Consider the following 20,799-nt stretch of genomic DNA (forward strand, 5'->3'; position numbering starts at 1 on the left):
TTTCCTGGGTGGTAGGACAAGGTAAAGTCGTAATCCTTGAGGAATTCCAGCCATCGCCGCTACCTCATATTTAGCTCCTTCTGCGAGAACAAATGTTTTAGGCTTTTGTGATCTGTAAAAGCCTCGAACCGCTCCCCGTACAAATAGTGCCGCCATATCGTCAATGCGAAGACCACCGCTGCTAACTCCAAATCATGAGTCGGATAATTCTTCTCATGTATTTTAAGTTGGCGCGATGCATAGGCGATCACTCTATCGTTCTACATTAAGACGCAACCCAAGCCTATCCCGGAAGTGTCGGTGTAAATCACGAAGCTGCCTTGACCCGAAGGTAAGACCAAAATACGAGCAGTCGTAAGACGTTCCTTCAACACCTGAAAACTGCTTTCGCACATGTTGTCCCACACGAACTTATCTTCTTTCTTCAGGAGCTTCGTCAAGGGTAGAAAGATTTTAGAAAAGTCCTAGATAAATCTTCGGTAATACCCGGCTAACCCAAGAAAACTCCGGATGTCACGAACATTCCTCAACTGCTGCCAACTGAGTACGACCTCTACTTTCGCTGGATCCACGGACACACCTTGGAGATGACATGTCCCAAAAACATGATCTCCTCGAGCCAAAACTCGCACTTAAAGTACTTAGCGAACAAACGCTCCTTTCACAAGGTTTCGAGAATAACTCTTAAGTGCTCATGATGTTGCTCCCAGCTATCGGAATACACCAGGATGTCGTCGATGAACACAATCACGAAGGTGTCCAAGAAAGGTTTGAACACCCTATTCATGAGATCCATAAACGCTGCAGGAGCGTTAGTGAGTTCGAAGGGCATGACCGTAAATTTGTAATGCCTATACCTGGTCCGGAAGGCCGTCTTGGAGATATTATCTCCCTTAATTCTGAGTTGATGCTACCCAGATCTAAGGTCAATCTTTGAGAAGATCTTGGCCCTCTGCAACTGGTCGAATAGATTCTCGATGCGTAGCAGCGAGTACTTATTCTTTATTGTCGCCTGGTTAAGCATCCGATAATCGATGCACAAACGCAATGATCTGTCCTTTTTCACGAACAAGACAGGAGCTCCCTAGGGTGAGACACTGGGGCTGATGAATCCCTGATCCATCAACTCCTGCAACTGCTTCTTGAGCTCTTCGAGCTCGGTTGGCGCCATCCGATATGGAGCCTTAGAAATTGGCGCAGTACCCGGCAGCAACTCGATGCTGAACTTCACCTCGCGAGGTGGAGGAAGGCCTGACAGTTCTTTGAGAAGACGTCTGGAAAATCTCGAACAACCTCCAAGTCTCTCATCGGGACTCGCGTCGGCTCAGACTGGATGACACTGACCAAAAATGCAGTGCATCCCTTCCTCAGGTAGCTCTGCGCCTTTAGCGACGAAATCAACTTGCTCCCCCGAACGGGTTTCACGATCTTGAATTCCACCTTGGGCATCCCTGGTGGAGATAAGACAATTCTGCTATCTTGGCAGAACATTTTGGAATGATATTTGTGAAGCCAATCCATGCCTAGGATGACATCAAATTCCGTCATCACTAGCAGGATAGCACAAGCCGGTAAATGCCGATCTACCAAGACTAGGTCCAACTCTGATACGTACGCCGCGCAAAGTGTTTTTCCCAATCGGGTTATACACTTCAAGGGTATTATGCAAGGGTTTTACAAGTATGTGCAAAAACTCGGGAAAATTTACTGAAATAAAAGAGTGTGTGGCACCACAATTAAAAAGCACAAGTCGCTTGGTTAGCGACAAAAATGGTACCTTGCACTCGGTCGCCCTTGGTCAACTGCTCGGCCTTGGAGGTGTAAACGCATCCCGACGCCCTCCTTTGACCGCTCACATGCGGTTGTGGCGTCTTTCCTGCTTGCTCGCGATCATCCGCGAACAGGTTGGGGCAGTAGGGTTCCAAACTCTGGAATTTGGCGATATAATCCGTCAAACTCGAATTGCCCTGGCTGAGCTCCAAGAACTCCACCTTCTTCCTCTCCCTCGCATGAGGAGTGAAGTAGTTCTCCAAGAAAGCCGTTCAGAAAGCTTCCCAAGGGATGGGTGAAATTCTCGGAAACTGCATACCCTGGGCCATGTCCCACCAACTGCAGGCATTCTCCTTCAACCTGAAGGTCTCGAATAACGTCTTCTTGTCATCAGGCACTGACAAGACCTCGAACACTCGTTCCACCTCCTTCACCCAGTTATCGGCCATGTCTGGGTCGGGCTTGCCGTCGAAGGTCGGGGGGTCAAGCTTCAGAAATTTCTCATACGTCACTGCGGTATGCGGGCTCGGCTCAGGAACGGGCGCTGGTTCCCTTTGGGAACGAATCTGGTCTCGCATAGCCGCTGCCAAGGAACTTAGGGAATCTATCACGAATCCCTGCTGATCTAACCATTCGTCAGCAGACTCTTCATTCGAGTTTCTTACCATCCTTGAGGTAAACAAGGAATACCAATAATTAGAAATTTCAGGGAGCTCAAAATAGAAGCCAAAACATAAGTACTATTTATGCTTAACATGAGTAGTTTATAAAAACCGAGCAATGCTGGTACATGAGCAGAACGTGTCAAGTCACTTAGCTTAACAAGACAAAAATACACCTACAAAGCAAGAGGAAAAGTATACTCACAGCGCGATGCGGATGCTCAATAGTCAAGAATCCTTGCTTCCCTTAGCTCTGATACCAAGTTGTAACGCCCCAAAATTTCAAACTTGCAAACCTTTCAGAAAAAATAGACAAGGGACTAAAAAGAAATCTCTTTATTTCAGAGATGGTTTATGAAATCAGGGGAAGACTATTCTTTTGTTAATTTCAGAAAGGCAAGCTGACAACTTTGGGCGCGCTAGCTAAAAGAACCAAAGCGCACAACCTATGCTACTTGCAAACACTTGGAAAAGCCACTTTCATTTAAGAAGTTCTCCAAATAGTATAAAATTCGGATATCCCAAGGAAAATCCGTTACAAAACCCCCAAACATCCAGGACGCGAGTTAAGAGCAGGAAGAAGAAAGTCTTGGAGTCATCTTGCCATTGCGCCATCGCCCGTGGTGTACCTAATAATCACCTGCACCCATAGAATGTGTTAGTTTCGCGAAAAACTAGTAGGTGCACAAGGGAGACTACAGGAAACTGAATTATGTACATTTAATTCAGCAGGTTACGCAGTTTAAAGCAGATATGCAGTTAAACATGTAAGCAGTGCAAGCAGGTAAATAGTGCAAACGCGTAAGTAGTACAAGCAAGTAAGTAGTGCAAGCGAATAAGTAGTGCAAACAAATAAGTAGTGCAAGTGCGATAGTGCAAACAAATAAATAGTGCAAGCGCGGTAGTACAAACGAATAAGTAGTGCAAGCGAATAAGTAGTGCAAACGAATAAGTAGTGCAAGCGCGTTAGTGCAAACGAATAAGTAGTGCAAGCGAATCTCAAGACCCAACAACCAGTGTGAACAGACTTTATGTTTCGATATTACTGGCCTGCGGGTACGCGCAGGCAAAACGTAGAAACAACTGAGACTAGTTCGGGCGTCTGTTATTCTATGTATTTTCAATAACCCGAATAGCTAGTTGAGTCCGCTCCTAAAGGGATGGCTTTAGCCGAGAGAGGATTCCCCAAAGGCTGATAAGCAGTGCCACGGATGCATCCAACTTCTGCAGAAGTGTTGAGCTAACTATTGTAGCCCCTTTCCCCTAACTCCAATGACTGGGGAGGTCAGATCATTGCCCGTGGGGTGGTTGTTAACAACCTGTCCATTGGAGTTTTGTACCGCTCTGTCCTCTCTCTTGACAGATAACAAGAAGCGAATGGGTGCGTTAGGGGTATCTTAACTAACGACCCATTCTATGATGTGGTCTTTAAACCACTTGAGCATCTTGCCTGTGAAGGCGAATGTGAGGCCATTGATGTGATTACAGCATTGTGCATTTAGCACTATTCGAGGTCGCACGACCGTCTCATCCGATCATCGCAGTACTAGCGTGTAGTGCACGATTACAAGTACTTTAGGATGAAGGAGGTATCGCTCATCAATAGAAGCCTCAACAGGAGTGTTTCACAAGGATGTAATGTTTATCAACTTTACTTTTGACATTCTTTGTCTTTTGAAACAACCAGTAGCTTGTGCCAACATTATGCATGCGATTTTCTAGAATCTCATCCGCTATCGGGGTATCTACATGCCTCGCATGACTCGATACCGGCCTCGATAGACGGGATACAGGTTTCTCAACAAAACCCCTGCTAAGAAGTTCGCTCGAACCCTAACTCGTCTGCAGGACTGCGTACTCGAAGAGTCAGGATCCTTGCGAGGTATCCCTCTCCTTAGACGAGGATGTAACGCTAGCTCCCAACTCAACTCTTGTCGCAAGAGAGAGAGTGGTGAATGCCCCTCGCATCCTCCATGAGGATGCCTTTAAGGCATACGCAAGGAGCGAAAACCTGCACGTCATCTGCAATAGCAACGCAATAACAATACATATGCAAAAGCAAGAGCCTAGGCACAAAGCGTGACAACAAAGTAACGACGGTAAGCAGAAGTGCAACGCAAAACCTCGACACGATGCGCGATGGCAAGTAAAGACTGACAGAAGGTAAAAGACACAACAGAAAGTAAAGGGCAAGGTTTGCGAAACCGCGTCCTTGAGTTAAGTCTATATATATATATATATATGTATATATATATATATATTTGTATATATATTTATTTAATGGTCGTTTTTAGTTAGTTGAACTTAATTCATTTGTCCAAGTCTTCCGTGCAATCTTCTCCTACCTCGGAGAGTTGCAAGCTTGCTGGCGTCTGCGGGTGTAAACGATTGACGGCTTGGGTCGCGGAGCGCGAGCGAAATCCATCGTAACTGCAAATATGCAATATTAACATGCAATCAAGACAAAAGTAAAAACAAGGAGAAGACTCGACTTCTCCAATACATAAGGCTGGGGCAAGGCCGAACGACTCTTGCGCGAAAAGAACAAGTGTAGGGGGCATCGGCCTCTGCTGGTTTTTTAAAAAGGCAGGGGCCTTCGGCCCCGACTAGAAAGGTATAAAGGGCAGGGGGGTCATCAGCCCTTGCTGGAAAAGATAAAGGGGCAGGGACGTAGTCAACGCGAGCTAATGACTCACGCTTACTAGAAATCCCTCGTTGAAGATCAACCATTACAATGATCTATCCCCATCATGATGTAGTTTTCGAAATTTACCCGGGCCTATCGGCCAAGGGTATAGACTCGTGCATAAAGGGCAGGGGGCCATCGGCCCTTGCTGGCAAGCAAAAAGGGGAGGGGCCTTCGGCCCCTGCTGGAACAGAAAAAGCGACAGGGGCCTTCGGCCCCTGCTGGAACAATAAAAAGGGCAGGGGCTGATGGCCCCTGCTAGAACAGTAAAAGGGGCAGGGGCTTTCGGCCCCTGCTGGAATAGCAAAAATGGCCAGGGGTCGATGGCGCCTGCCAGGAAAATGAGCAGAGAGAAAGAGAGGCACAGGGGCCAATAGCCACCCTGCGACTTTTGGGAGAGGAGGCAGGGGCCAAAGGCCCCTGCCGATTTGCTTAACAGGGAAACAAGACAGGGACCAAAGGCCCCTATCGTTTTCTTAGAGGAACAGGAGGCAGGGAGGAGGCTCAGCCCCTCCCCTGCTGTACGGAGATGCAGGGAGGGGGGCTCGGCCCCACCCCTGCAACCAAAGTGCACCGGGAGGGGAATCAGCCCCTCCCTTACCGTGCACGACACAGGGAGGGGCTCCGCCCCTCTCTTGCTGAAAGGGCGTCGCAGGGAGGGGCTCCACCCCTCCCTCCCTAAAAGGGGTCGTAGGGAGGGGGCTTTGCCCCTCCCCTGCGATCTAGGGCAGCAGGGAGGTGGCTCGCCCCCCCTCCCTACGTAACGGAGAAACAAGGGGGAAAGAGAGAGAGACAGACGAAAGAGGAGAGGGGCGATGGTGCGTACCTGGGGAGGCTGCTGGAGAGGAGCTCACCGGAGACAGGAGGTCGCCGACATCGGTGGCGGTGCTCGGCAACGCAGAGCAGAGAGATGGGAGTCGGGAGAAACGAGGGGGCGAGAGAAACGAGAGTCGGGGTGGAAGGGGGTTTCAAGAACCTCCCCCCCCCCCCCCCCTTCGACCTCGTTATCCTTTAAGAGGTAACAGATGCGGTGCCTCAGTTGGGTCCGGATCCGATCTGAATCCAAGGTTAATTTTTTTCCCCAGGTTATTACAACCATAGCCAATGAACACACTTTCAAGAGCTTTGAGTGATAATTTATCTGGTCCTTGAACAAGTACAAAGCATTTACTTCCAAAAATTCTTAGTCTATTAAAATCTGTAGTAATTTTAAATAATTTTTTGAAGGGTGATACATTTTTTAAAGAAGAAGAGGGCATTCGATTGATAAGATATGTTGCGGTAAGAAGAGCTTCGTTCCAAAAGTTTTTAGAAACATTTTTAGAGACAAGAAGTGTTATTGTAGTTTCAATTGAATGTCTATGTTTTTTTTTCGCAAGACCATTTTGTTGCGGAGTTTTAGGAAAATATCGTTGGTACAAAATTCCATTTATTTTGAAAATCTTTAGACATGTACTCACCTCCGGAATCGGATCTAAATATAGCTATATTGTTTTGAAATTAATTTTGAATAAGAACATGAAATTCTTTAAAATTAGTGAATACATCGGATTTGTTTTTAATAATGTATACCCATGTATATCTAGTAAAGTCATCAATAAAAGTAACATAGTAGGAATAACCCCCTTTGGACATAACGGGTGTCGACCCCCATATATCGGAATGCACAAGTTCAAAAGGTCTTTTTGACACAAAATTACTATGCGAATACGGAAGCGAATGAATCTTTTTAAGAATACAATCATTGCATGTAAATATACTTGTATTACAAAATTTTTCCAAAAAAGGAAAGAGATACAACTTGAAAATACTAGGATGTCTAAGCCTCTTATGCCAAGTCTCAATATCTTTAGATTGAACATGATGACACAATGATTTAGATAGCAAAGACAAAAAATCCATATAATAAAGATCTCCTCTCCTATGGCCTTGCCCAATCCGCTTCCCGGACCGGAGATCCTGCACGCAGCAATGGGTTGATGAAAAAGAGATATTAGATCCAAAATCGGTAATTTGAGAAACGGAAAAAAGATTTAGATTAAATTTTAGAATAATTCAGATTTTGGGAACAAAAAATTCTTTGTTTTGGTCATAAGTTTTCTCAAGGTTTTCAATGCCTTCAACATCCAAGGATGTTCCATCGGCGGTGGAAACATATAATTTGAATTTATTGAGACTTGGTTTAGAATCTTTTAACAAAAGTGATGCATTTGGAGTCATATGAAAGGAGGCACCTGAGTCAAGAATCCAAGAGGTCATACCTGGAAAAGAGGAGATGGCAGCACCGGAAGTGGAGGGTGAAGAGGATGATGTAGAGGAGTTTATCTTCATAAATTGTTGAATAGTTTCGGTAAGATGAGCGATGGACTCCTTTATGTCTCCGTCCTTCTTTGAATCTTCATTTGTGTTTGGAGGAATTTCACCTACAGAAGCCACCTTCTTGAATGCAATCCGGACGAATATGGCCTGGTTTATTATAATTATAACAAATGATTTTTCTTCCTCCACCATTATTCTTCCAAAAATGGGGTGGTTTATACGATCTTACATTGTTGCCGGGTCTAGACACGGCATGAACTTCATCAACATTTCTTTTCAAGGCCAAACGAGTTTCTTCTTGACATAAGTTGATCAAAATGTCACTTAGAGGAGTAGAAGCCCTATGAAGAAGGGATGCTCTAAGTTACTCAAATTCGGGACGAAGCCCATGAATAAATTGAAAAAAACTTTCTTTTTCCATTTGCTCTTGCCTCATGACAATATCACTTTCTTCCCATTGCGGTTCGGGAAGAACAAGTTCATCCCATAAAGAAGATAGGGCACTATAATAGTCCCTAATACTCATATCACATTGCTTGGTTTCTCTTACCTTTTATTGTAGAAATAAATGCTTAGCAAGGTCTCTTTGAGTGTACATGCCTTTCATAAAGAATCAAAGCTTTATTAGCCTTCTTGAACTTTGCAAGATTTCACAATTTTTTAATTCGACATTATTCATGAACCATGTTAGAATTTTAGCATGCTCACTTTCCCAATCTTCCATTTTTTAAGAGAAGTAAAGAATAGCCTTCTATTTTTCTTCTTCGTTTAATGCTCTTTCCTCATTGCCTTCAAACTTGGTTAACTTCAATTGTGGTTCTGGAATGGTTTCACACACATAACCCCAAAGTTTTTTACCTTTGAGGTTATTTTCCGTAGCGGCCGCCCACATTCGGTAATTGGTCTCATTCAATTTGAATGAGAGGTCGATTTTTGCATCCTTGTTGGACATTTATAAAAAACGAGTTTAAAAGCAAGAAAGATGATAGATATTACTTGTCAAGAGAGGATCCGATGAAACTTTCTCAACCAAGGCTCTGTTACCATGTAATGAAGTGCCAAATGAGTGAGGTGATACCTCTAAGAGCAAGCACGAGAGCACGCACATACACAAGAAGCCACTAATGGGCAAGATTGCAATAAACCACAAAAGTGGTAAAACACACAAAATAAGGTGAAAAATATATTTCACTCATATGAGGCTTCACAAGAAGCTTAGCTTACAATGGGGAAAACCCCTTTATTTATAGACAAAAGAGGAGGCCTTGGAAAGGCTCCTAGAGGGATGTTGGAGCCCTTCCAACGGTCATAAATATGACCGTTGGATGCTCCAACGTCCTTCTAGGGGGCCCTTTCCAAGGTGAAAAAGAAAGAAAATAAGAAAAGAAAAAGAAAAAGGGAAAAATGAAGAAAAGAGAAAAAGAAAAGGAAAAATACAAGTTGAGTGAAAATGTAAAAGGACTATTTTGCCCCTAGTGGGTATTTATAAAAGAAATATATATTTATATACATAGATAGACACATAGACATATTTATGTGTATGTCATAATCTATATATATATAACATATTTTAACACTCTACTGGTTCTATGAGCTCGGGGTCAAGCGAGCATCTTCCTTGCATACACCTGAGGTAGAGATCGGTGTAGCAACCGTTCTAGGAGTTGGTTTTCTAACTACCTAGCACGCAATTGCGATCAAACCACACCACGAAAGCAGTTAAACATAAAATCAAATACTCAAAGCAGAAAACAAGCAACCACCACTCAATCCAGATATAGAGTTTCAAAAACAAACTACATGCAAAGTCACCTAAGAGGGTATCCTAATAGGTGGGTCGTGCAATAAAAATAAGCAAGCTCTATGGTTTGCACTCAACGTGGTTCTAACAGTCCTAATAAATTACAAAAGCAAACTAAGCAACCCTAAATATCAGCAGAAATTAAACTAAACAATCCTAAATAATAAACGAAAGCAAACTAGCAATCATAAATAATAAACGTGAAAAAGGCAATAAAGTGGGTACTCAGTTTTTTAAAATCGTTGTTCCCTGGTAACGGCGCCAAAAATTTGATGCAATTTTTTGTGAAAGTATTTTTTCGATAAAAATCGTTTATGCAAACCATGCATCAAGTCTCAAATTTCCGCTTCACACTAGTGGTGAAGTCCGGGTCGAACACAGAGAACGTATTTAAAAAGACTTTTGTACCCCATACAAAACAATCTTTATTGCCTTAAATGAAAAGTAAATAAAATGTACTACCCTCTGCGTAGGGCTAAAAAATAAAAAGGCTTATTAAAACCCAACTTATAGTAAATGGCCCTCTGGCTAAAAAAAATAAATAAAATAAAGAGAAAAATCTGCTAAGCCTTCTTCTCTTGTGATCTAGCCTCTCTTGTTCGCTTGGGTGCTACTGTCAAAATAAAGGGACAAAGGTCCCTTCTTTGCAAGGGGCACGACGCTAAGTGAATCGTTGAAGGTCCCTTTACACAAGAAGCCTTACCTGCAAAACACAAAAAATACAAAAACACAAAACAAACAAAAAATGCAGGGGATGAATTCTAAACAATTGGGGTTAGTTACAAAAAGTCAAACTCAACTAAATCTAAACTAACTAAATAATATGATCTAACTAATTAACAAATTCAAGATTCTAACTAACTACAAAACAATTTAAAACAATCTTAACTAACTACATACAAAACTAGTCAACTCAAATTCTAACTAATTAACTACACAATATTAATTTAGCCACTAACTATGAAAAATGAGAAACTAGTCTAAATGACTAATCATGAAACTAAAGATACTCTAACTACAAAAAACGTTAAACCAAAGTAATCTGACTGATAAAATAAAAAAAATGTAAACTACGCTAACTAACTAACGCATAAAACGTTTAGCTATGCAGGCCTGAGAATCGATCGATGTCAGTCACACTGGATTGCGTGATTGATGTTGATTCCCGAAATTTTAACAGCTCCCAACGCTGTTCCAGCCTGCATGTGCTACGCATGAAACATGCAAGCAGCTGGACGTTCAGAAATCTGTTTCCAAAGTGAGCATGCACTGTTTCCAGCAAGCTGCAGATTGTCGAACTACTCAAGAGTCTACAGATCAGATCAATCGATAGAACGTTAAAAAAAAATACAACTCAGCGTGGATCTGTGATGACGCACACTCTGAGATCTGCCACTATATGCGTGATCTAAAACCACTACAGTCTGTTTTATTAATCTGATCAGAACGATTCAGATTAATTACAGGCTATAGACCGTGATGCACGAGTCACACGATATACAATTGATGTTCATGTCAAGATTCAGAAAAATACGGGCTGCGTGATTAGCGAATCACGCATATCGTTTCGTGCTGCAATCTCAATCCAAATCTAGTGAACACGCAAATTCACACGCTGCTACACATGTATTTCCACACGGATCTGCGTGATTAGAAATTCACACAGATCATGTCTTTCTGTTGACGTTTTCACGCTATGCGTGATCTAAACAAAACAAAAAATTCATTAAAACAACGAAGCAAACGAAAAAAATAACGATCTACTATCCAACTGCTGCAGAAAGTTAAATTTTATTCTACGCTAAATAAAACGATCAAGCAGAAAACGATTTTTACTAGATGCTATATTAAACTAAAAACTCTTTTATCTGTTTAATAACGAATCTGAAATAAATCTAACCTAGTTGTGAATCAAATAAAGAGATGGGGGAGAAGAAGCAAACCTCGCAACCACTTCCGATGGAGAGGTTGAGAAAAAGAAGTGGTCGTTCCCGTGGTGAAACGCACCCTTCGATGACGAGGTAAGAAGCATCGACGATAGCAAGGATCAGAAGAAAGATGAAATCAAGGAGGAAGAGATGGGGAAGAACTGGTGATAGAACGAAAAGAGAGAGAGGGAAAGAGAAGAGAAGTGGGAGAGAAGAGTCTGGCGTTTTTCTCAATGGGAGGATGTCAACCTCTTCTCAAAAAATATTATTTATAATACTAATCTAGGTTAAAAACATTATTTACTAAAACTTAACTCAAATTTTAGAAAATTACCTTTCCTAAAAACATGTTTTCAAAACTGAAAACTCCTAAACGAAATCAAACACTTCAAAACACAGGTAACCTTGCTTTTTGTACGATTTTCTTCTTTTTGAAATTAAACCAACACCCTGGAAAATGTTGATAAAAATGGATATTTAATTCATTTTTACGACAGATCATGTATAAAAACGTGAGTCTAGTATGCATAAATTATGCATGATCAAAACCCCAACTCCATTATTTCGTAAAAGAAACGATGCAACTATTTAGTTTAGTTTGACATGATCTGGTCCTTTAAACCACTTGTATATCATTGTGCAATTTGTACGATACATGATCGCCACCAATCTCTCATCCAGTTATCGTAGTATCAAACATATGGCGTATGTCTTGTGATACCGCTTACGATATAATGGGTATGGGTTTCTCAGAAGAAACCTCAAACAAACACATTCCCATGCTCCCATCCGGGGATATCCGGGTCATATCAGATATTAAACCAAAGTTAAAACATTTTCTCCTATCATGCCGCTTTGGAAAAAACTTAGTTGCAATTAGGCAACCCTCAAGTATTCGAAACTTGCTTTTCAAAACTACACATTTTTTAAATGTTGGATTCTCGCAAGAAAACCCTTTTTTCTTTAACGTTTTTGCACTCATGCGTAAATCCATGTATTTTGTAAAAGGCGCAAGCATGATACATGGTAAGATAGAATACGTGCTTGCATGTCTTATGCGGTTGCATCTCTGTATGAATTATATATATATAATATAGGCATGTGCACATTTCAGCGCGACGACAAAGTATAAGGCAAGGCTCGATGTGCAAAACCGCACATCGAGCTAAATAAATGCGTAAGCAGTAACCTGTGCACGTAAAAGCGTGGCAGTAAAGTAAATGACATAAAGCAATGCTCGATATGTGAAACTACATATCGAGCTAAATAAATGCATAAGCAAAATCTTGTGCACGTAAAAGCGCGACGACAAAGTAAATGACATAAAACAGTGCTCTATATGTGAAACCACATATCGAGCTAAATAAATGCGTAAGCAGAAAGCCTGTGCACGTAAAAGCGCGGTGGTAAAGTAAATGACATAAAGCAGTGCTTGATATGTAAAACTATATATCGAGCTAAATAAATGCGTAAGCAGAAGCATGTGCACGTAAAAGCGTGGCGACAAAGTAAATGACATAAAGGAAAAAGGACAATAATCACAAAACTACGTCCTTGACTTAAATATATTTACAAGTTTTAGCATTGTCCTTTCTTTATTCTTCTTGCAACTTTTCCCTACCTTGGAGAATGTCGGCTTTGCTGACGTTTTCAAGCGTAGGTGATAAATGGCTCATGCCTCGAGGTGCGCACAAAATCCGTTGCATCAATAGGGTGTGCTAAAGGGTATTCTGTTGTACTGTGCAAATACGATCAAAGGAACAAGTTTTAAAGTATGTTTCTGGTATCACGTTCGTGTCGCAGGGGCCCAAGGTCAGCCGGGCTCGGCTGCTTGGCCCAGACAGTGAACAGGAGGGCAGGGCCCATGCCCCTGCCCGCCGGCTGGAAAAGACGAAGGGGGCAGGGGCTATACCCCTACCCGTCAGCTAGAAACAAGTGGGAGGGCAGGGACTATGCCCCTGCCCGCCGACCAAAAAAGGAAAGGGGGGCAGGGGCGGCACCTCTGCCCACAAGTTAAAAATAAAAAGAAAGGGGGGCCGCCGACGAGAAAAGGGAGGAGGCAAGGGGCAAGGAGGGAGCGACGCCCCTCCACTGCGAACCGAGGAGACAGAGGGCAGGGAGGGGGCGACGCCCCTCCCCTGCGAACTGAGGAGATAGAGAGAAGAGAGAGACGGGGAGCGGGGAGCTTACCTGAGGGAGGAGGCCGCCGCCGACGGGTGGCCAAAAAAAGAAATGGGAGAGAGTGAAGGGGGGGGGGAGTGGGGGTCGAACGAGTGGTTATCGGGGAGAGAGAGAAAGTCAGGGGGGTCCTCTTTTGTGTAAAAGGAAACACCCCTTGCTGCTTATTTATAAGCAGGGGGTGGGTCTAGATCCGGGTTGGATCCAGATCCAACCCGAGTCAATTTTTTTTTTTTGAAAACAACACGGGTCTTACAACTATATTTAGAGTCGTTGGACTAGGTCCAACGACTCTCAAGGAGAGCTCTCCATCTTTTCCACGACTCTCAAGGAGAGCTCTCCTTCATCTTTTCCACTTGTATAAATAAGGGTGATCCCCCTCCATTTTGTATCAATGCTTCTTAAGCATTTCTTGTGAAGAAATACCTTTTAATGGGTTATGCTTGAAGTGTCTCTAATAGACACGCTTTTGAAGATTTCTTGTGCCTTTGTGGAAGACCACCATCTCATTACATGGTATCAGAGCCTTGAAGAACTTTCGATCTTGAAGATTTTTGCCTTGTTTTTCGTGCTCGCTTTGCAAAGAGTGATTTATCTTCTTGTTCGTGACTCAAGGAATCGTTTTGGAGAAGGAAAGAACTTTGGAGACAGCTTGTCTACGAAATTGTGTGATTGTGCTCATTCTTCTCCTCTCTTATCTTTCTCTTTCTCTTCTTTTTCTTCTCTCATCTATTCTTTCTTTTTCTCACCCTTGTAAAGGATGGATGACAATGATAAGATCACCATCATACCCATGAAATTAATTGATACCAATTGTGTAATGTGGGCTTCAATCATGAAGCACCACATTTGGAGAAAAGGGTTATGGGGTATAGTAGATGGTTCTGATTCAGAACCAAAACTAATTCTCACAAAAGTTGAGAATGACAAAGAAGTACCTCTCACGGAAGGAGACAAGAATAAGGCGTTGGCAACTTATGAGAAAAAATAGAATGAATGGAGAATAGGGCACACCAAAATCATGTCATGGCTAATTAATAGTGTTGACATTAAGAAATGATCTAGTCTTGCTAAATTTGATCATGCCGATAAAGCTTAGGAATATCTTAAAAATATGTATTCCGTTAAAGATATTGCATATGTATGCAATTTACAAGACAAAGTCCAGACGATGACTCAAAAAGACAAAACTATTAGAGAATATTACAATGAATTATCCGAACTTTGGGAGAAATTGGCTCTTCTTGAGCCAAAATGACATTGTTCTGAAGATATCGTGCTTCGCCAAAAGCAACTCGATATGAAACATTTTTATCAATTTATAAACGGTTTAAGACCGGAATTTGAGTCGACCAAATCAGCTCTTCTACATCGTGGAAAAGTTCCCTCTATCATTGATACTATAGAGGAACTAACTATGGAGGAAAACAGACTTAAGAAGAATACTCTAAAAACTGAAGATGACTCCGTTCTAGCTGTGTCTAGACCGGGTAACTATGTGCGCACTTATAGGCCTCCTCATTTTGGTAGACAAGGTGGTGATTTTGACAAAAGAGGAGTCATTGTCATGAGCCAAATCACTATAGGCCTCAATGTCCTAAGCTAAAGAGAAGAGACAAAGAGAAAGGTGCATCAGTCAGATCAAAATCAAAAGATCAAGATGCACCGGTATCTATAGCTCAATTGATGGAAATTCTTCAACCTCTTCTCAAAGGAGCATCCTCCTCAACTGAAGCCTCAACTGAAGCAGTTGTTTCATCATTCTTCGATCCCGATAACTTTTCTTGGCTCGTTGACTCTGGTGCCTCTTTTCATATGACCTCAAATGTCAATTGCTTATCAAAATGTCTTAAAAGTAACTCAAGTGTGTCAAAAGTTTTCCCAACTGATGGGACCTCTTGAAATTGAAGGAATAGAAAATTTTGAAAAACTTCTTAAAACAAATAATTTTTTTATTCTAGAAGTTAGATATATTCCTAAACTTAATTTAAACCTCTTATCTGTTTCTCAAATATCTGATTATGGGTGTAATATCTCCTTCTCTTGTCATGGTTGTTCGGTACAGGATCGCTAGTTAGGGAAACTAATTGGGGAAGGCCATAGAGAAGGAGGACTTTATTACATGGATTTTTTGAAATTGCCTAAGAATGCTTTCTGTTATAATGTTTAGAAACTAGAGGTGGATTTATGGCACAAAAGACTTGGTCATCCTCATATGTCTAAAATCCAACATTTTTTAAGTTTAGAAAAATTTTGTAATTCTGAAAGTTTTACTTGTAAAGACTGTATCCTTGGCAAAATAAAAATATTACCATTTCATGATAGAACTTTTGTTTCCTCTAGACCACTTAAATTAATTCATTCTGATGTTTGGGGCCCTGCACCAGTTATTTCAAAATGTGAATATGCATATTATGTAATTTTTGTCGACGACTATTCTAGGCATATTTAGATTCACTTCCTTAAGTATAAATCTGAGGGTTTTTTACATTTTCAAACATTTCATAAAATGGTTGAAAATAAATTTCAAAATGATATTTCCATTTTTCGCACTGATTTAGGGGAAGAATTTATGTCCAAAGAATTCAAAGACTATCTCAACTTACATGGCATCACACATCAAAGATCTTGTCCACACACACCACAACAAAATAGCTTGGCCGAACGTAAACATCGACACATCAGGAAACTACTAGGACCTTATTAATAACAAATCAAGTTTCAAAAGATTTTTGGGCCTATCTTATTAATCAAATGCCATCTTCTGTGAAAAACATAACTCCGATTGAAAAACTTGTCAACTTATCTTCTAATTATTCTAGATTAAGAGTCTTTGGATGCAATTGTTTTGTTTTCACCAATAAGAATGACAAATTCTCTCTCCGTGTGATTCTTTGTGTCTTCTTACGATATGCCGATAATAAAAAAGGCTATAGGTGTTTTGATTTTCAAAATGAAACATTATATGTATCAAGAAATATATCTTTCCTAGAGAAAGAAAGTTTTTTCGAATTCGAAAAACCCAAGGAAGTCACTGGATATTCTTTTTTAATAGATTTGACTTCAAAATCCAATAAATGGGATCTTGAATGTGACTTTGACAATAATCAAAGTCCTATTGTTATTGAACATAATGTTGATAATGAAGAGCAAACCCATAGGCACTTTAGTGTACAATATTCAAGACGTAGAGAGTCGAATGTTCCATGTGTATTAGTAAAATATTCCGAAGTACCAACTAGAAGGTCATCCAAAATTTCTAGACCTCCTGAAAAATTTCTGTCATACGAATCATTTTCACCCACATACAGGGCGGTTATTGCATTAATACAATCATATGTAGAACCATCATCCTATTCTCAAGGCAAAAACCATTTAGAATGGGTAGAAGTCATAAAAACAAAATTAGATGCATTAGAAAAGGCCAACACTTGGACTATTCATGATATTCCTCTAGGTAAGAAACCTATAGGCTATCGATGGGTTTACAACGTCAAAACCAAGAGTGATGGAACTCTTGAAAGGTATAAAGCCCGTTTAGTGGCCAAAGTGTATGCTCAAGAGTACGACATCGATTATGAAGAAAGTTTTGCCCTTGTTGCTTGTATGACCACTGTCAGGACTTTAATAGCTTTGGTCTCCATTAGAAAAAGTCTCATATTTCAGATGGATGTCAAAAATGCTTTTCTCAATGAAAATCTAATTGAAGAAGTGTACATGGAATCTTCACTTGGTATTAGTATCCCTAAGGGTAAAGCTCTTCGTTAAAAAAAAAAATATTTATGGTCTTAAACAAGCACCAAAAGCTTGGTATGACAGATTCATTCGTGTTATGCTTGATATTAGTTTTCAATCTTGTTTGACTGATACTGCTTTGTTTATTAAGAATTCTGATGCAGACATTATTGTCCTCCTTCTCTATGTGGACGATATGATCATCACTGAAGGCGACAAACAGAGAGTTGCAAACATTAAAACTCTTTTTAAAACTTATTTTGAAATGACTGACTTAGGTTTATTAAGATATTTTTTAGGAATTGAAGTTGCTTATTCTCCTCGTGGGTATTTAATATCTCAATCTAAATTTGGCATTGATATTGTTTTCAGGTTTGAAATTACAAATGTGAAGAAAGTAGACACTCTAGAGGTTGTCAACATCAAAATGAGGATTGATGATGGAGAACCTCTTGATGATCACACTCCTTACAGACAACTTATCAAAGCACTTTCCTATCTCTCCATTACTAGGCCAGATATAGCACACATTGTACACACTGCTAGTCAATTTCAACATTCTTCCACCTTTGTTCACATGAGAGTAGTCTTGCGTATTATTAGATACATAAAGTCCTCTTTTTCACGAGGACTCTTCTTGTCTGCTTCATCGTCTTTAAATTTAATTGCCTATACTGATATAGATTGGGGAGGTGATCCAAATAATAGATACTCAACCACTGGTTTTTGTGTTTTCTTAGGTGAAACCTTAATTTCATAGAGATGCAAAAAGCAGCAGGTCTTTCTCTCCTCCACCGAAATTGAATATAGAGTTATGGCTACCACGACAATGAAAGTAGTTTGGTGCATACGTCTGCTAGCTGACATGGGAGCTCAAGTAATACAAGCTTCAAGAATGTACTGCGACAACAAGAGTGCGATCTATATTGCCAGCAACCAGACATTTCATAAACGCTTCAAACATATTGAGATGGATTGTCACTACGTCAGAGAGGAATATCTACATGAAACCATTGATTTGCTTTATGTTACATCAGAATACCAATTAGCAGACTTCTTTACCAAACCTCTTGCTGCTCTCATATTTCACTTTCTCTTAAACAAACTTTCGCTCATTGTACCGTAAGTTTAAGGGAGAGTGTTAAAATGTAAAATGTAACATATATAATATATATAATAATAATATAATAAGATATTATTATTATATATTTTTTCTCTTTTTTCTTTCCTTTTTATTTCTTTTATTTTTATTTATTGTCTAGTTCATTTTGAACTAGACATTATATTCTAGTCAAGTCCCAACTAGGACTTGACTAGCAATATAGTCGTTGTACCTAGTCCAACGGCTATATTTAGAGCCGTTGGTCCAACGACTCTCAAGGAGAGCTCTAACCACTTGTATAAATCAGGTTGATCCCCTTCCATTTTGTATCAATGCTTCTTAAGCATTTGTGAAGAAATAAAGATTTATTGTTTTAGTGTGTTCTTCTGTTTTTATCCTTTTATAGGTTATGCTTGAAGTGTCTCCAATAGACACTCTTTTGAAGATTTCTCGTGCCTTTGTGGAAGACCACCATCTCATTACAGGCTGAACCCAATCTTGGCTTGTAAAACGTGGGATGCTGGTTTGGTTGTATCTGTTAAAAGTGAATGTGTCAATTGAGGTTTACTTCAGATAGCTAATGTGTCAATTGAGGTTATATCTTTTAAAGCCTTTTCCATTTATGCAGCAATTAGTTGTCAGCCAGGGTTTGACAGAGATGATTGTGATCGTGTTTCTGTTTGCATTACCATGTCCATCCAGTTTGTTGAAATAAAATCACAAAAAGCGCAACCAATCAGTTAAAGATCCTTTTTTTTCATGTCATCAATATATACATATATATATACAAGAGAGAGTAACGTCAAACCTGCCGGGTGTTGGATGCAGGTCGGACGTGCTCAGTGCATCCATGTTATTTTTTTTTTTTCAGTTTTGGTTTAGCGGTGGTCGCGACCGCCGCTAAAGCCTCCTTTTAAAAAAATGATGTTTCTGCCACTGATCTTGCACGATCAGCAGCAGAAACGTGTCTGATGATGATCCACCCATCTCTCTCTCTCTCTCTCTCTCTCTCTCTCTCTCTCTATATATATATATATATATATATATATATATATATATATATATATATATATATATATATATATATATATATATATATATATATATATCAAGGGTGCACATTTGGTCATGTCCCCATGAGTTACAAAAACCCTCTTCTTTTGTTTTTTGTTTTTCATGAAACTAACCTTGCTGATGTGAATTAGATTTTTTGCTTAGTAGGAATCAGCCCTTAGATTGTTAGGTTACTACATGTAGGCAGGCTTTTAAAAAGCTTCAAAAATCAGCGGCCCACCTTATGTGATATTTTTTTGACTCAAAATCTTTTTTTTTGTTAAAAGAACATGATTCAAAAGCCGATCTCTAGCATTTGGAACATCCTTAACACATCCATGAGGTTTGATTGATTCAAAACAACCTGCACCTATGATTTCTAGAGGCAACATGATGTCATGGGACCATATATATATATATATATATACACACACACATGTGGTGCCTAGTCGCACTGGCTCTGTCTGCCGTACTTACGGTCGTTGTCCTGGCAGCGTAAAACTCAGGGGCTTACCCCTTGCCCCCCAGGGAGTCACCATGTTTCGGCTTGCGCAGGGGGTGATGCTCATGAGATTTGAACCTAGACCACCTGCCTAGGCCCCATTCCACTACACCAAACCACTTGGGGCTTGTCAATATTGACTGAATATTCACTTTTGCTGAAAATTTAGCAGGTAGGGCAGTTTGTGGTTCTATTTTTGAGACGACAATGGTACATGCAAGGTGGAAATGTATTATAAATGTTTGAGACCACAGCCTCATCTATCCCGTAATATTATTGGATTTACTATTTTCCTTTTCCTGGATACTTTATTCTTATGATATTCATTTAAATTTGCTTTGCACTCTCATGACAGTTAACTGCAGATTTCAACAAGGTAACAACAAAGCTCCGGATCAGGTTGCGCAACACACAATCAATTTTGGATGTATTTAGGTCTAAACATGAGGAGACATTGGATGAGATGGCACTCATGAAAAAGAATTTTGAAGAAGCATCGAAAAAACTGAAAGATGACCTGGTCTTGTGCATGCTTGAGAAGCTAGATTTGAAGAAACAACTTAGTGACAGGGAATGAGTTTTAGTGGAACTTTAATGCAGCTTTTCTTCAGTTTCTAGTTTTTCTGCAAATTGGAGCAAATGCAAGATAGGAATGCCAGCTAACGTGATTCAACATAAAGTAGGACCCTTCTATAAGTAACATGGCAGTTAAGCATCTAGTTTTGTACCATATTTTGCTTTTCTAGTCGTTGTATACAATATGTTGTAATATAACCGCCTGTAAATGCATGTTGAGTATGTGTAAGCTGAAATGCATGACACTCTAAATCCAGAATCACATCAGAATGCCGTGATTGAACACACACACACACACACAGAGAGAGAGAGAGAGAGAGAGAGAGAGAGAGAGAGAGAGAGAGAGAGAGAGAGAGAGAGATTATCTTTCAATGATCAGTAATGTTTAATCCCTATGAGCTTCAGATTCTTCAGTCTTGTTTGGCATGTTGAACAACCATTCGTTTTGATTGGCTTTTGTTGCATTGTGTTTTTCCAAAATTTGTGA

The 20,799-nt window shown here is 40.3% G+C and overlaps 1 protein-coding gene across 3 annotated transcripts in view; it reads left to right on the forward strand.

Annotated features, from left to right (window-relative positions):
• LOC149837378 (P-loop containing nucleoside triphosphate hydrolases superfamily protein) overlaps positions 1–20,525 on the forward strand; it is a 227,338-nt gene extending 206,813 nt beyond the window's left edge. For all 3 annotated transcript variants that reach the window (XM_090006002.1, XM_090006003.1, XM_090006004.1), the window contains one exon: positions 20,092–20,525. In XM_090006002.1, coding sequence (XP_089862128.1) covers positions 20,092–20,313 — 222 coding nt within the window. In that variant the 3' untranslated portion in view covers positions 20,314–20,525. The remainder of the gene's footprint in view (positions 1–20,091) is intronic.
• Positions 20,526–20,799: the final 274 nt, after the last annotated feature.

The sequence above is a fragment of the Nuphar pumila genome, chromosome 5 (assembly GCF_984573655.1).
Source record: "Nuphar pumila chromosome 5, dmNupPumi1.hap1.1, whole genome shotgun sequence".
Taxonomy (NCBI): domain Eukaryota; kingdom Viridiplantae; phylum Streptophyta; class Magnoliopsida; order Nymphaeales; family Nymphaeaceae; genus Nuphar; species Nuphar pumila.